Genomic DNA, 17510 nt, shown 5'->3' with positions numbered 1-17510 from the left:
TGTTTCAAGTCAATTATGAGTTTCTTAAAAATGATATTCATAGTTATTAGAGACACACAAAATATAACCAGAGTTACTGGCAAACAATTCTTTAAATAAACTTGTACTTTTAAACAAACCTATACAACTCGATACTTTCTGATGGTATAATTCAGTGGTTTACAACATCTGCAGTATATACAACCCCTTGGGGGGTCAAATGCCGTTTCACAGGGGTCACCTAAGACCACTGGGAAACACAAATATTTATATTATAATTTAAAGCAGCAGCAAAATTGCAGTTATGAAGTAGTAACAAAATAATTTTTTGATTGGGGGTCGCCACAACATGAAGAACTACATGAAAGGGTCACAGAATTACAAAGGCTGTGAATCACTGATATGATATATAAAATTCTAGACAGCAGAAATAGTCAAGGTGCTATACTCTAAGTAAATTCAATAACTCATAACTAAGCAGAACACATAGCGAGTTGAATCAAAATGTGAAGTTTTTACTTACCGAAATTTTTACCAAATTGTATCTAGCAATGTCTCTACAGATACTTCTTAAGATGAGGAGAATCACCAGTCCACACAAGGGAAGTACCACAAAAAAGAAGTTTACAAGTCTATAAATTTTCAGAAAGAAATAGGAAGTTAGGGTTGGCAAGGTAACTCAGAAGGTATATATATCTGCCACCAAGACCAAGAGCCTGGGTTTCATCCCTGAGACCCTTATGGTTTATGGTTTACAAAAGAAACTGGCTCCTTCAAGTTGTTCTCTCTTGTTGTTCTCTCTCTCTCTCTCTCTCTCTCTCTCTCTCTCTCTCTCTCTCTCTCTCTCTCTCTTGTTCTTTCTCTGTCTCTGTCTATCTCTGTCTCTCTCTGTGTCTGTCTCTCTCTCCCTTCTTCCCTCCCTCCTCCCACTGTCTCTGTTAGTCTATCTCTGTTTCTATACACACATAAGCACATGTGTATACACACACACACACACACACACAAGCATGCACACAAGCACAAGCAGATGCCTTCACATATACAGTGTACACAAATAAATAAAAATGGTCTGAATGAAAGCAGCCCCAAAAGGCCCATATATTTGAATGCTTAGTCCTTAGTTGGTGGAAGAATCAGAAGGTATTACCTTGTTATAGAAGGTGTGTCACTATGAGTGGGCTTTGAATTTTCTTTTGCTTTTTCCTTCCAAGATAGATTTTCTTTGTATACCCCTGGTTGTCCTGGAACTTGCTCTGTAAACCAGGCTGGCCTTGAACTCACAGAGATCCAAATGCTTCTTTCAACCAAGTGCTGGGACTAAAGGTGTGTGCCACCACCACTGCCACCATCCAGTGGCTTTGAGGTTTTAAAAGCCTATCCTATGCCCAGTTTCTCCCTATGTGCCTCCAAGTTGCTGAAAAGGTGTAAGCTATGGGTAAGTGCTCCAGCGCCATGGCTGTCTGCCTGATGCCAGGCTCCCCAGCATGATGGTCATGGGCTACCCATCTAAAACTGGAAGCAAGCCTCCAATTAAATGTTTTCTTTATAAGTTGCCTTGGTCATGATGTCTTCTCACAGCAATAGAAAAGCAACAAAGAGAAATGAAATAAAATCTTTTTCAAAGAAAAATGCTAAATTTCTGGGGGGGGGGGCTGTTGTTTTGTGGATCTTTTGAAAAGTTCAAATTTAAATTTATTTCATACACATTTTGTGTATCTTTAGCATGCTCACCCCATTAAGCTCTCCTGCATCCTGTCTACTGCCACCGATCCTCTCCTCTTCTAACCCGGTTTCTCTTCTAGCTTTATTCATTCATTCATTCATTCATTCATTCTATCATTAATTTCATTAAGGTTGCTTATAGGATCATAGATGTGAGATAAGGAGGTCTGAGTATGGTCTCCTTATCATTGGTGACTCCATAGAAGAGAATGTCTCTCCCCAGCAACCATTGCCTGCCTACAGACACTCAGGGAAGGGCGGGGTATAAGAAGAATCACCACCTTGCAAAAGTTGCGTGTATCCCAGTATCCCACTTTTCCTTTCTTTCAGTTTACTTGTACAGCTTTCTTCTGTCCTCAGTTGCCTTATTATAGAAAATGGGAGTGACAGAACAAGCATTATACACTTTCACTTCTTCTCTACATGATCTCCTAAGCTGTCAACTTTTCTTCTATCATTGCCAGTTCTTTCTAACCCCGATCACTGTGGATTTAGTTCATCTATCCCTCAATTCCACACTGAAATTACTCCTCCCATGGTCAGATTTCCAAGTATGTGGTTTGATCCTTTTGAAGGTTCCTAAAGATTCAAGATCTTTTACTTGGAAGATGCTTCAATGGAAGCATAATTTAAGCAGGGGCCTTTCTACTTCATTAGCCACGCAGACACTATAGTGGTACTCAGGATAACAGGAACTAAAAGAACATCCTATCAAATAAATGGACTCTCTGTGCCAGCCATTATTTCCATACAATCCTCACAGCTGTATAACCTGCTTTGATGAAATGGTCAATTTAAGAGCTGTTTTCAAGTTTGAACTGACTTGAAAACTTCTTCCTTAGTGACTAGCTTTCATTGTGCCAGAAGGTATTAGGCAAGTTTCTAGGGAAAAGTTTCAAAGATACACCTGCAGCCAACCCTGTATGCTCCAATACTGACCTGCCAGGCACTATGTGCCTACTGGCAAGATAATGGCAGAAAGGTTATTGGAACAACCAACTGCTTTTGGATTAGATTTGAGGCCTTCTCCACAAAAAGGAATTTAGGGATAGTGCTATATAGATGGTCAAAAGCCCATTATGGCTAGAAGGTCACAGGCCATGAAAGAAGGGGAATTTAAATGATACACTGTCAAACTGCCTTCTAAATATTTATGTTTATGTCCATAGATTATTAGTCCTGCCCTCAAACATGATCGAAGAAGTTTCTGTCTACAGTAGTTAGCAGTTAATCCAGAGGCTCATAACTAGTCAAAATGCTGAGAATAACTGCCTATTGAATGTCAAGCCTTAAATGGGACATCTTTATCAACCCTTACCTCCAAGGGAGCATCACGGAAGAGAAATGGAAAGAATACAAGAGCCACAAGACAGGGGAGTGCTGTGAGATGCTGTCTTTGGGGTTTAACAGTCATGTACCAAAAAACCTGCTGCAGCTATGATCAAGTCAACAACATCAATCAGTCAACTTTCTAACAATTGGCACTAATTATACTCAGTATGCTATTAGCACACACACACAAAAAGGAGAGGGGACATGTTTTGGTGCCTAGAGGGAGAGATGGGGGAGCTGAGAATGTGCATCATCAGATCCATTGCTGATATGTGTGAAACTATCAAAGAATAAAAAAAAACCTATTCTCCTTTTAAAAAGCTGCTGATTCATATTAAGCCTTTCAATAATCTCTTTCCAGTTTTTCATGGCACTCCGACCTCCCCCTTCCTCGCTGATTGCAAATTTTTCTTACTCTTGGATTTGCTCAGACCATCTAAGCCCATAGACAGATAGTGTGTTCTATTTTGTTTGTTCTCTGTCTCTTCCTTCTGCCTACTTTCTACTTTTTATACCATATTAGACTGACCTATCTTCTTCCTACTGTCCTCCAACTGCTGGGATTACTAGTGTGTGTCACTATGCCCAACTCTGGTTTTCATCCATTGCATAAAGCTTAATTCCACAGTCATATCTTGCCCATGACCACCACCATGTTGTCTACATGATGTTGTCCACATGAAGACACAGCATGTATGACATCACATGTTCCTTTCCCTTCAGCATAAACATTACTATATGTAAAACATATTTTCTTTTCATCAAATATGTTCAGAGGAAGAAGAAAAGAGTAAGAGAGGAAAGTGGCTCAAAAGAAATGCCACTCAGTATCTCATCAGTAGTGACAAAATACCTTAACTTAAAAATAAATATCTTAACCCTTGGGGAAAACAAGCAGAAGGATCCAGAATTTGAAACTACCCTTGGCTATACAGTGACTTCAAGGTAAAGCTGAGATACATGAGACTGTCTCGAAACAATGATAACAAAAGGGTATTTATAGGAGAAGGAGACAACCAAGCAGTAGAGCCCCTGCCTTTCATGTACAAGATCACATGCTCAATCTCCAGTGCACCCCACCCCCAGCTAAAAATCAAGAGAGAATCATCATGTATGTTTTTAGTCCTCAAGCTACTTTGAGTGTATTTCCTGAAGTGCTTACCTAACCCACTGAAGGTTGGTATCAGTTGTAGTCTCCATATCATAATCCTCTTCCAAGGACCACTCAGTAGCTTTACTTTCCTAAAATGAAATAGAAAAATCAAATGACTTTACCTGACCTTTACTACATAAGCATAAAGAAGCCTATTCTGCATAAAGTTTTGTCACTTCCAACTTCATGGAATCATGATATCCACTTTTACCTAGTGATGTCTGACCTCATTACATGAAAGAACTAGAAGGCAAAAGCAGATTGATCTCTGTGAGTTCAGTGCCAGCTTGATCTATATAGCAAGTTCCAGGACAACCAGGGATATATAGAAAGACTGTCTCAAAACCCAAAATGAAAAGGTAAAAGAATGAACTAAGAAGAAAATTGTTGTGATCCAACAAAAAACATCACCTTCTGGCCGGGCAGTGGTGGTACATGCCTTTAATCCCAGCATTTGGGAGGCAGAGGCAGGTGGATTTCTGAGTTCGAGGCCAGCCTGGTCTACAGAGTGAGTTCCAGGACAGCCAAGGCTATGCAGAGAAACCCTGTCTCGAAAAACCAAAAAAACAAAACAAAACAAAACAAAACAAAACCCCAGCATCTTTCTATTACTTTTTATGTAGTCCCAAATGCTTTAGACATTTCCCTTTTTCCTTTTATCCTAACATATTTCCATTTACATTGTAACTTTTCATGATGCTTGCAAAAGTACATAAAATTTTACATGATGAGCCACTGTAATATCTGTAAAATTAAATACCCACAACCAAAAATGCTCTTTGGGATTAAAATAGATTATGGGGATCTATGCTAACATTAAAAAGAATGAAATGCATCACAAGAGATCTGTCTAGGAGACAGAATTGACTTTAGAAAAGTGAGAAGTGCATTATAGCAAAGTTACATTTTTCCAGCTGCCAAGATGGCCCAGTAGGTGCTTATTGCACAAACACAAGGCAAACTTGATTCCCAGAACCCATGAACAGATAAAGAAGAAAATAGACTCCACAAAATTGTCCTCACCTCCACATCTACACACACACACACACACACACACCGCTCACACATAATTTTTATTTTTAAAAATCTTACCCCCCCAAGAAAGTCATATAACTATATTACAGATGCAAACGTTTTTCTAGAATGATAAATTAGAAAAAAATAATTTTATGCTTTCATAAAGAGAAATTAAGGATAAGAAAACAAAGGTAGCAAATTTTCTTACACTTACTATATATACTATCTACAAATATACAGTCATCATCGATATTAAGTTAAAATAAAAGACAACTAGTTTACTACAACTCAACTACTTTGCTCTTTACAATTTCATGGTCATTCCCATTTATATAGCTGAGTTCAAGGTAGCCTGTAATAAAGGAGACTCCATCTCAAATAAACAACAACAAATAAAACCAAAACAAAACAGAAAATGGGAAAAAATTTTTCAGCCAAAACAGCAGCAGTGTTTAAGCATCATTTTTGCACCCAATACTGCCATCTTCTGGAAATCCTATGTCATAACATGTACTAATCATCCCAAAGAAAATAAACTATTTTACAAATATAAGGCACATGAGAACAAGATGACAAATATAAAAAGGTAACTAAGTAACAGAGAACCTATTTTTTGATCTTCTTAAATTAATGAATTATTCTTGGTCTTTATCTCAAAGCATCAAAATCTTTTTGTAAGCTAGCAATTCGTATAGGAGATCTGTCTAGGAGACAGAATTGACTTTAGAAAAGTGAGAAGTGCATATAGCAAAATTGTATTTTTCCAGCTGGCAAGATGGCACCAGTGACACAACAATGAGGTAGAGACAAAAACTTCTTTATGCACAGTATAGAACCTTATAGTGTGTTATAGTCAATAGAAACGATACAGTCTCAATTTTGTGGGGAATTTGATCTTATAGACCAATGGTTTTCAACAGGAAGAGCAGCACAGCCTACAGGGCAGAGGAAAATGTGCAGCTGCTATTAGCATTCAGAAAGCCAAGCGTCCTGCAGTGCACAGCGTACACAACAGAGAAGTGAGAAGAACTGTGCTGTGTCCCATACCTTTCAAATGGCCGTTCCAAAATCCACATAGGTGAGAAACTACTTATGATTGCTTACCCTTTGATTATAGCTCTGTTCTATAAGGTATTTCATATCATTTCAATACACATTAAATATCCCCACCCAAGAAGACACTGTCTTATGTAAACTGGGAAAAAACAGTACTATACTTGTCTGGGAATGATACCAAAATTGATTGACATTTCAAGAAGTCATAGCATTGGAAAAATAGCAATATTTGGGCCAAAAATTTGCAATATTCTTATCTGCCCATTATCACACTGAAAATGACAATACACATAGATGCAAACATATAAAATAGATAAAATACATTAAGGGTATATTATTTTATTAATAGTTACTACTATTTCTCCTAAATGTTATTAGGATATCACACTAGTACTAGTTAAAATTAAATGTGTAGACCAGTTTTGTTTTCTAATAACTATTAGTATTATCGTAGAATAGCATAGGGTGAATTGCAAAACATTTGTTAATATAGGACATCAATTTGACAGAGTTGCAAGCCCCTGACCCAGTTAGCGCCCTCATTTTATTATAAGGAAACTGGGGTCCCAGGGAAAGGGGAGAATGAACTTGCTTGAAGCCACAATATTAGTTTAAGGCAGGCCAGACCACAAATCTTCTGATTCTTCGTTAGCTACTGGCCTATGCTGTCTGAATGTCAACACTGCACTTTCCAACAAAACAATGTCATAAAGCTAACAGGAATACACGCCTAGCATATGCAAAACACGCCTAGCATATGCAAAGCCCTTAGTTCCATACTCCACACTGCAAAACAAACAAAACAGGCAGTGCTGTGAATGTAGGTAGCCTCAGGCTAGCTCATAAGCAAAGATTTTTAACTAGAATTTACAACAAAAATTATACCATTAGAATGAAACAAACACATCTTTGATAGCATGAAAACAGTAAGGCTCATATGTGCTCACAAACTGAAGTAGCAAGCACGGGGACTACGGGTCTGCAACATGCGTCTGCATATATGATATGGCTGCTAGCTTGGTGTTTTTGTGGGGCTCCTAACAGTGGGAGCTGGACTCTCTTATGGCTAACTCTGACACTTTTGTCTGTTCTTGGAATTCTTCTCTTCCTATGGGGTTGCCTTGTTCAGCCTCAGTATCAGGGTTTTTGTCCTACCTTAATTTATCTTGTTTTGTGGTGTTTGGTTGTTGTCTCTTGGAGGCCTGTTCCTTTCTGAAGAGAAAAAGGAGGAGGAGATCTGGGAAAGAGGGGACACAGGGGAGAGGAGGAACCGAGAGGAGGGGAGGAAGGGGGAAACTGTGCACAGGCTATATTATATAAGATAAGAATCTATTTTCAAGAATTTTTTTAAGTAAGAGTTATTTTCATTCAGTTGGGTTTTAATTATTTGGAAAGTTAATACAAGCATACAACATATTTTAAACAAATTCATATCCCCAGCCTCTCCCTTCTAATGCTTACCATAATCCCTACCACCTTCCTCTCCAAACTTCATTTACTTTCTCTCACTAACTGGACACTGTGTTAAAATAAGAATACATAAAGTGTGATATTTGTTTTTTATTTTTTAATAGGGTTTCGCTATGTAGCTCAGGCTAGCCTCCAATTCATGATTGTCCTGCCTCAGCCTTTTCAATGCTATAAAACAGTTTATAAAATAAAAGTATTGTAAACACATGCATTTTAGACTAGCCTTCAGTGATTCATAACAGACATTCAATATCCATAATTCATAATAGTAAGTAATGAAGGCAACGACTTCATAATAAGAATTCAAATATTTGTCATAAAATAGTGTTCACTCAAATAGTAATATAAATGATTCATCTTTCCTTTTGAATAAACTGTTTTGTATTATTTGAGAACATGTATCATTCTCTAAAGACATTAAAGTACATTTACAAAGATTCTTAAATAAAAGGCAAAATAAGATCAAGGCATGATAGCTCACAGGCTCATACTGATAATCCCACACTTGGGAGGCTAAAGCAGGAATCACCACAAATCAGAGGCCAGACTGCTGCAGTTAGTTCCAGGCCAGCCCATCCTACAGTGTGAAATTCTTTCTCAACATTTCTCCCATCTTGCTCCAAAACACGGGCAAAAACAAATCCTGAAAAACTAAAGATTATTACTATGCTACATCTGGACTTCTCTATGGCTAATATCTGCCCAGCCAGGGGTTCTAGCTCTCAATGTCACCCAAAGTTCATAAACTCTTGAGGCTAGACAGCAGTTTGCTGGTGGTTAGCTGCGTTAATGTGCAAGGAGTTCTGGGTGCACAGAGACTATAACTCAGGTAGTCAGGGGAATGGACCTGCAGCATGGCACTGACCTCCATCAGTCAGTTCAATATGTATACAGAATTTGGCTTTCAATTTATGTCCCTTTGCCATCCTCATGTCACAATCACACCTGTGTCCCCCCCCCCCATCCCATTTCCTGAATGTCTGTATACCAGAGGCACATGTAAGACTTCCCACAGTCCAAAGCAGGATGTACACTGTGGTTCACCCAGTTACAGGGTCTAGGATTGATTCATGTCCTGGGCTGTGATGAAATTTCCTGTTCTAGGAGAAGCAGGGAAAAATATGTTGAAGACAGAGACAGAAATTACACATGTGCAGGTCCATACCTTCACCAAGGAAACAAGTACGAGTCACATGTGACACCTGAAGCTTAAGTCATACTAAGATAGATGAGGGCGAATGAACAGATGAATGCACACTATATTTGAAACAGTCCATATAATGAAAAACAATTTCTGTGCCCCCAAAATATCAAGCAAAAATAAACAAAGCACTATAAAAACAAGCAGTTTACTAAAACTTCTTGAGAAAACAGGATCATCAAACAGAATATTCACTAGGAAAATTATATATGATATATATTAATCTTATATAGTATATAATTTATAATTGTAAAATATTTATATTTACATATAATTTCTAATTATATTTATCATATACCATATATCATACATCGTATATTATATTATCATCTCATTAGATAGTAAAAAAATCCTTTGACAAAATACAACACCCTTTCATGTCTTAGAGAGATCAGAACTCACGCCACATACCTAAACATAATAAAAGCAATATATAGCAAACCAACAGCCAACATCAAACTAAATGGAGAGAAACTTGAAGCAATCCCACTAAAATCAGGAACTAGACAAGGCTGCCCACTCTCACCCTACCTATTCAATATAGTACTCAAAGTCCTAGCCAGAGCAATTAGACAACAAAAGGAGGTCAAAAGGATACAAATTGGAGATGAAGAAGTCATGATATCACTATTTGCAGGTGATATGATAGTATATATAATTGATCCCAAAATTTCCACCAGAGAACTCCTACAGCTGATAAATAACTTCAGCAAAGTGGCTGGATATAAAATTAACTCAACAAATCAATATCCTTCCTCTACTCAAAGGATAAGTGGGCTGAGAAGAAAATTAGGGAAACGATACCCTTTCACAATAGTCACAAATAATATAAAATATCTTGCTGTGACTCTAGCCAAGCAAGTGAAAGATCTGTATGGCAAGAACTTCAAGTCTCTGAAGAAATAAATCAAAAAAGACCCCAGAAGATGGAAAGATCTCCCATGCTCCTGGATTGGCCGGATTAATATAATAAAAATTACCATCTTGCCAAAGGCAATCTACAGATTAAATACAATCCCCATCAAATTTCCAACTCAATTCTTCACTGAGATAGAAAGAGCAATTCTCAAATTCGTCTGGAATAACAAAAAAAAAAAAAAAACAGGATAGCAAAAACTATTCTCAACAGTAAAAGAACTTCTGAAGGAATTACCATCCCTGACCTCAAGCTGTACTACAGAGAAATACTGATAAAAAAGCTGCATGGTATTGGTACAGAGACAGGCAGGAAGATCAATGGAATAGAATTGAATAATAAACCCACACACCTATGGTCATTTGATCTTTGACAAAGGAGCTAAAACCATCCAGTGGAAAAAGGACAACATTTTCAACAAATGGTGCTGGTTCAACTAGCAGTCAACATGTATAAGAATGCAAATCAATCCAATTTTTTTGGTTATTTTATTTATTGGTTATTTTATTTATTTACATTTCTTATTTATTGGATATTTTATTTACTTACATTTCAGATATCATACCCCTTTTCCATTTCCCCCCAAATCCCCATCCCATCCCCCCTCCTCCTTTTTGTTTTCATACCATTTTAATTACTTGCAAGCATTAAGGTCAGTTCTAGGGTGAGGAACTAGCAATACAATAGATGCAAACAGTCAAGGAACAAGCAAGACAATAAACATAAATAATCAAAGAACAAGCCAGGCAATAAACAAAGTTCCATGATCACTCCCGTGATCACTATTCCTAAGGGCAAATCGATCCATTCTTATCTCCTAGTACAAGGCTCAAGTCCAAGTGGATCAAGGATCAACACATAAAACCAGATATGCTGAAATTAATAGAAGAGAAAGTGGGGAAGAGCCTCTAACATATCAGAACAAATTTCTGTTCAGGAAATTTTCCTGAACAGAACACCAATGTTTCAGACTCAAAGATCAACAATTCACAAATGGGACCTCATAAAAGTGAAAAGCTTCCGTAAGGCAAAAGACACTATCAACAGGACAAAACAGCAATATAAAGTCTGGGAAAAAAATCTTTACCAACCCTACATCCAATAGAGGGCTAGCATCCAAAATATACAAAGAACTCAAGTTAGACTCCAGAGAACCAAATAACCCTATTGAAAATGGAGTACAGAGCTAAACAAAGAATTTTCAACAGAGGACTCTTCAATGGCTGAGAATCACCTAAAGAAATGTTCAGCATCCTTAGTCAACAGGGAAATGCAAATCAAAATGACCCTGAGATTCCACCTCACACCAGTCAGAATGGCTAAGATCAAAAACTCAGATGATAGCAGATGTTGGTGAGGATGTGGAGAAAGAGGAAGACTCCTCCATTGTTAGTGGGACTGGTGGGATTGTAAGATGGTAATCCACTTCAGAAAACAGTCTGGTGGTTCCTCAGAAAACTAGACATAGTTCTACCTGAAGATCCAGCTATACCACTCCTGGGCGTATAACCAAAAGATGCTCCAACATATAACAAGGGCAAATGCTTTCACTATGTTCATAGCAGCCTTATTTATAATAGCTGGAATCTGGAATCAATCCAGTTGCCCCTCAACAAAAGAATGGACTGAGAAAATGAGGTACATTTATACAATAGAGTACTACTAGTCAGTTATTAAAAACAATGACTTCATGAAATATACAGGCAAATGGATGGAATTAGAAAATATCATCCTGAGTGAGGTAACCTACACATAAGAGAACACACAGGGTATGTATTCACTGATAAGTGGATATTAGCCCCAAAGTTCAGAATACCCATGATTAAACCCATAAACCACATGGAGCTTAAGGAGAAGGAGGACCAAAGTGTGGATGCTTCAATCCTACATAAAAGAAGGAACAAAATAATCATAGGAAGTAGAGGGAGGGAGGGACCTGGGAAGGAAAGAGGGGGGGAGGGGAAAAAGGAGGCAGGATTAGGTATGGGAAGGGACAGAAGTATAGAGAGTCAAGAAATTGAATAGAAATATGTAGTGGTGGGGGATGGGGAACTGGGGGTAGCCACTACAAAGTCCCAGACATCAGAGAAGCGAGAGGCTCCCAGGCCCCAATGGGGATGACATTAGCCAATATACCCAACAAAGGGAAGATAGAACCTGTAGAGACCACCTCCAGTAAATAAACAGGGGCCCTAGTAGAGTGATGGAGTTACCCTCCCATCTCAAAATTTTTGACCCAGAATTGTTCCTGTCCAGAGGAAAGACAGGGACATAAAAATGGAGCAGAGACTGAAGGAAAAGCCATCTAGAGACTGCCCCACCTAGGGATCCATCCCATCTGCAGACACCAAACCCTGACTCTATTGCAGATGCCAAGAAGTGCTTGCTAACAGGAACCTGGTATGGCTGTCCCCTGAGAGGCTCTGCCAGAGCCTGACCAATACAGATGCAGATAATCATAGCCAATCATCAGACTGAGCCCAGGGACCCCAATGGAAGAGCTAAATGAAGGACTGAAGGAGCTCAAGGAGATTGCAACCTCATCAGAAGAACAATATTAACTAGATGGACCACACAAAATTCCCAAAGAGTAAACCACCAACCATAGACTATTTATGGAGGGATCCATGGCTCCAGATATATATGTAGCAGAGGATGGCCCTATCTGACATTAATGGGAGGGGAAGCCTTTGGTCCTGTGAAGGCTTGATGCCCCAGCATAGAGGAATGCTAAAGAGGTGAGGCAGGAGTAGGTGAATGGGTGGAGGCATAGGGAAGAGGGCAGAGGGGGGATGGCATGGGGGGGTTGTGGAGGGGAAAGCAGGAAGGGAGATATAGTTTAAAATGTAAAGGAATAAAATAATTAATAAAACTATATATATTAATTTTATATAGTATGCTATATATTTCTAATTATAAATTATTTATATATAATTTATAATTATTATATATCATACATTATACATCATATATTATATTTTTATTTAATTTCATGTTTTATTTATTCACTTTACATTCCACTCACTGTACCCCTCCCAGGCCTCCCCTCCCACAATGCTTCCCCCACCCCCATCCCCTTCTCCTCTCAGCACATGGGTGACCCCCCCAATACCCACCCCAAGGCACTTCAGGTCTCTGAGAGGCTAGGTGCTTCCCACTGAGGGCAGACAAGGCAGCCCAGCTAGAAGGACAAATCCCATGGATAGGCAACAGCTTTTCGGATGGCTCCCGCTCCAGTTGTTAGGAACCCACATGAAATGACATGAGATGTGAACCAGACACCATGTTGCACAGCTGTAATCCCAGACCTTACGAGATGAAGGCAAGAGAATCAGAACCTCAAGGGCAGATGGGGTACAGCAGACACTGGAGAGGGAAGGAAAGCAGAGAAAAGGGGTGGAAGGGGAGAAGAGGGGAAGGGATAGTAAGAGAGACAAAGATATAGAGACAGACAGATTGATTAAAGAAGGAATTAGGGCCTTATGCCTGCTCTAATCTCATTGCTACACTTTTAAGTTGATGAAAGATTCAGATTTAATTTTAAATAAATGACATTATGTGTCTGATTTAGAAAAAAATAAGGTGAGAGCATGCCATACTTGCCTCGAATTTCACAGAATATGTGTAGACAATCTTTAAATTCTCTGTATTTTCTTCAGGAATTTCCATAGGGGGCTCATTGCAAGTTATGTGGTCTTCATCTGAATGCTTATAGCTAAGAAAAGAGAAAAATTAGGAGGCATTTTGTACATAAAACTGATATAAAATCTTCAATTCGTGGTTCTTCAGACACGTAATAGCAGTGTAAGAAAACTGGCTTTCTTATGTTCCTTATTTAGAACTCGACTTAAACTCACTAGCTTTCTGCCTCCACCTCTAGACTTTAAATATTTGGATTACATGACGGAATACATATCCATGTATAGTTCTTCATTATTTAAAGTACCTTGGTTTCTAAATGTTACCACCACTCAACCGGAGCTCTATATACTACCTAAAACTTCATACTTAAGAACATTTCTTTTGCTTGTAAATAAAAGAAAAATTTTGCCGAAGAATTTTTTTCTTCTTTTGCCTCACAGCTCCTCAACACAATGTCTTGTAACTTTAACTGTAGGGCTAGAATATTAAGTACATGAAGAAGAAATCATATTTGTAAGCACCCAGATATGTAAGAACCTACTATGTAGAAACCACCAAACTTAGCAACGAAAGCTATTGCCCATATATACTACTAACGGCAGTGTAAATTAGTTTAGCCATTATGGAAAAGCGGACAGAGGTTCCTATAGGATTCACCCACCTGACTTCTGGGTGTATCAACTGGAGGTGAATGAACAACTGGTCAGGCATGGACTAGAGCTCACAATACAGCGGCATATCTCTAATTGTTTGTCCTCTTTAAAATTAGATCTCCAGGCTCTCCCTACATATGTCCAGGGATAAAGTATTCAATAATTCTTGAGGCTGCCTATTCAGCTGTGGAGAGCCCTGATTATTAGAAGATACTACCTGATACTTTCCTAAAAGTGTCTATTGCTACTAGTAAGCTGCCCTCTCAAGAAAAACAAATCAAAATAAATTTATATTAACCCCTTTATACTAAAATAGCAAATAAATGAAGAGTTACAACACTCTCAATAAGTCTATTCTTCTTAATTCTTCTTCACATTGTATAATATTCAGATACTTAGCAGACAGATTACAAACTGTATTATGCAATATAATATCACATAGGTATCCTAAAGGTAAAAATTATCAAGTTAGAAATATACATTTTAAACCCATTTTTAAATCATTAGAACTACTTAAAAAGAAATGCTATCCTTACCTTTTGGGATCAACTCTAGAACTAATCACCTTTGCAACCTGGCTGTTTGTGTCACTTTCTATGTGATATGTAATAGTAATGTCAAGGTGGTTGAAGAGGTACAAACTATTATTTTTGTTGAATTCAGGCTGTAGAAAGATAAAAAAATTTGAAACTTTGAATTTTTCCTAGAAACTACAAAATACAAAACCTGATGATGGAATAAAAATTTGATACACTAATACTTTTTGTAAATGTACCATGGACACGGAGAGATAGCTCATCAGTTAAGAGAACTCGGTTTTGCAGTGGACCTGGGTTTACTCCCCAGCATCCACATGGTGTTGAACAACCTGCATCATAAATACATATATAGCACACATTCATACACATAGGAAAAACACAAATACACCTTAATTTCTTAAGCATATAAAGGATAACTATGTTTTTATAAGTTTAAAACCACAACCATGAATATTTGGCCAAATAAAGTATTAGTCAACTCTACTAAATAGTTGTTAAAGGAGCAATATTGTAAAACTGTAATATTCATAGAGTTATTCTATGAATAACTAATAGTCATTTTTAAAGTTTTTACCGCACAACAATACAGAGTAATAAAATATCAATAGATCCAAGCATAGTTAATCTTGACCAGAAAAACCCTTAGAGGCTAAGGCAAAAGAATTGACTCCAGTTCTAGACTGGCCTGGGCTAGAATGTGAGCCTTTCTTTAAAAAAAAATACATAATCAGTGTATAAAGTTTAAGCATATCATGAGTTTGGCCTTCAGTCATCAAGAGAAACTTCTTCCTGCAGCAAATGGGAATAGAGACCCAAAGCAAGACATTATGCAGAAATACTCTGGAACACTTATCTGTAAATGTAATGTTTCCATCAAATCCCTACTCCCAGAGCTCAGAGAACCCCACAGAAGAGGAGGCAGAAAGAGTGTAAGAGCCAGAGGGGGTGGAGAACACCAGGAGAACAAGGTTCTCTAAATCAACATGAGTAAAGCTCAGATGAGCTCACAGAGACGGAAGCAGCAAGCACAGAGCCTGCATGGGTCTGCACCAGGTCCTTTGTGAATGGATTATAACTTCCAGTTTAGTGTTTTTATGGGATTCCTGCATGTAAATGAGTGGGTCTCTGATTCTTGTGCCTTCTCTTGGGTTCATTTCCCTTTGTTGATTTGCCTTGTCCAATTTCTGTGATGGTTTTTATTTTACCTATTTATATTTTATTCTGTTATGTTTTGTTGTTATCTCTTAGAAGGCTGCTCTTTTCTAAAACAGAGAGAAAGGGAGTAGATCTCTATGAGAAGAAAAGTGGGGAAGAATAGAGAGGAGCAAAGGGAAGGGAAACCATATCCTAAAGGATACAGGATATGTACTGTATGAGAAAAGTGGAAGGGGGAAAAAGAAGAGGAAAAGACAAAAATATTATGAGTTCAAAGCCACCTGGGATACATAGCAATTTGGGATTAGGCCAAGCTCCATGAAATCTTGTGCCAACCCTTTACTGATAAATCATAAAAAAATTAATTCTTTGGTACCATATAATTTTAGCATACATTGAAGAGAAAAGCAATTTTTAAAACTAACAAAATTGATGTGCTTAATTATTTTTACACAGAGAATTAAAAACTTGGCTCAGTATTGACACGTTAGAAAATAATATCTTCAGTGTTTTCCAGCATTCAGCAATATTTTGATTTTATAATCAACACTAAGAATGTCACATCAGATAAATGTGTAGTATGAAATGGCATACATATGTTAAACTCTGTTCCAGAAACTGGGTAATCTCACACTAATTCCAAGCCAAAATCCACGTACTAGAGTTTTGTTTTGTTCTTTTATGAAACGTAAATTAGCAACTCAAAGCACACATTTTTTTTCAATTCAGGGTCTTGTGTAGCCTAGACTGGAATTCCCATTTGCTGTATAGCAAAGGAACACCCTGATCCTCCTACCTCTAGGTCTCATGTGCTAGAATTACAGGTATATGTCACTATACTGAGTTTATGCAGGGTGGAAATCAAGCCCAGGGTTTTGTCCATGCTAAGCAAGTACTCTACTGTGTCACATCTCCAGACCCTCAAACAGTAAATTTTTAAATCAAACTTTCTAACACTGTATAATCCAAAGATGCACTACTTTGATGCTTACATGCTGAAGAATGGGCATAGGAAAAGAAAATCTTTATTTTCTCTAATTAAAGCATTTTGTTTTAAATTTTTTGTTACATTTTTATAGATTTTGTATATAGGGGACTGGTAAAGAGTGTACAAATTCCATAGGAGCTTGTGTGAAAATACCAGGTCATGACCAGTGCATTAAATATTATAATCCTTGGTTATAGTTGTAGGTCCTTTGCAGAGTACTTGTCTAGCATGCACAAAGTGTCAGGTCTGACCTCAAACACGACACAAACCTGATACAGTGGCACACATCTGTAATCCCACCTTTTGGGGAAAAGGCAAGAGAAAAGAAGTTCGAAGTCATGGATGACTACACAGTGGGTTGAAAGCCCACTTTGGGATGCACGTGACCCTGCCTCAAACAAACAAGCAATCAGGTTCCATTCACTTGTATTTCCTTTGAGTACACGAATTTTGATGGCAATCCCCTGAAAATGTTTTCCAAGATTTTGTTGTACAAATATCATTTATCAAACTTTCTGTTTGATTATATTGTCATTATAATAAATCTACATTCCCTTGAGTACCCTAGGTCTCTTTCTAGCTTTCTACTCTGCTGTTTTTATTATATTTCTTAAAAAGTAAAAAAGAAAAGTGAATTTTTAAAAAGCAGTAAAAGAAAAAAATCCGACATGTGGCACACATCTGCAA

At 37.8% G+C, this 17510-nt stretch overlaps 1 protein-coding gene across 1 annotated transcript in view; it reads right to left on the bottom strand.

Annotated features, from left to right (window-relative positions):
- LOC117695484 (transmembrane 9 superfamily member 2-like) overlaps positions 1-17510 on the bottom strand; it is a 74086-nt gene that overhangs the window by 45088 nt on the left and 11488 nt on the right. The window contains exons 6-9 of the mRNA XM_034486372.2: positions 14678-14805; positions 13450-13561; positions 4196-4275; positions 503-611 (exon numbers count right to left, since the gene is read on the bottom strand). Coding sequence (XP_034342263.1) covers positions 503-611; positions 4196-4275; positions 13450-13561; positions 14678-14805 — 429 coding nt within the window. The remainder of the gene's footprint in view (positions 1-502; positions 612-4195; positions 4276-13449; positions 13562-14677; positions 14806-17510) is intronic.

This window comes from Arvicanthis niloticus, chromosome X (genome assembly GCF_011762505.2).
Source record: "Arvicanthis niloticus isolate mArvNil1 chromosome X, mArvNil1.pat.X, whole genome shotgun sequence".
NCBI classification, from domain to species: domain Eukaryota; kingdom Metazoa; phylum Chordata; class Mammalia; order Rodentia; family Muridae; genus Arvicanthis; species Arvicanthis niloticus.
This window is presented reverse-complemented; position numbering and strand designations above follow the sequence as displayed.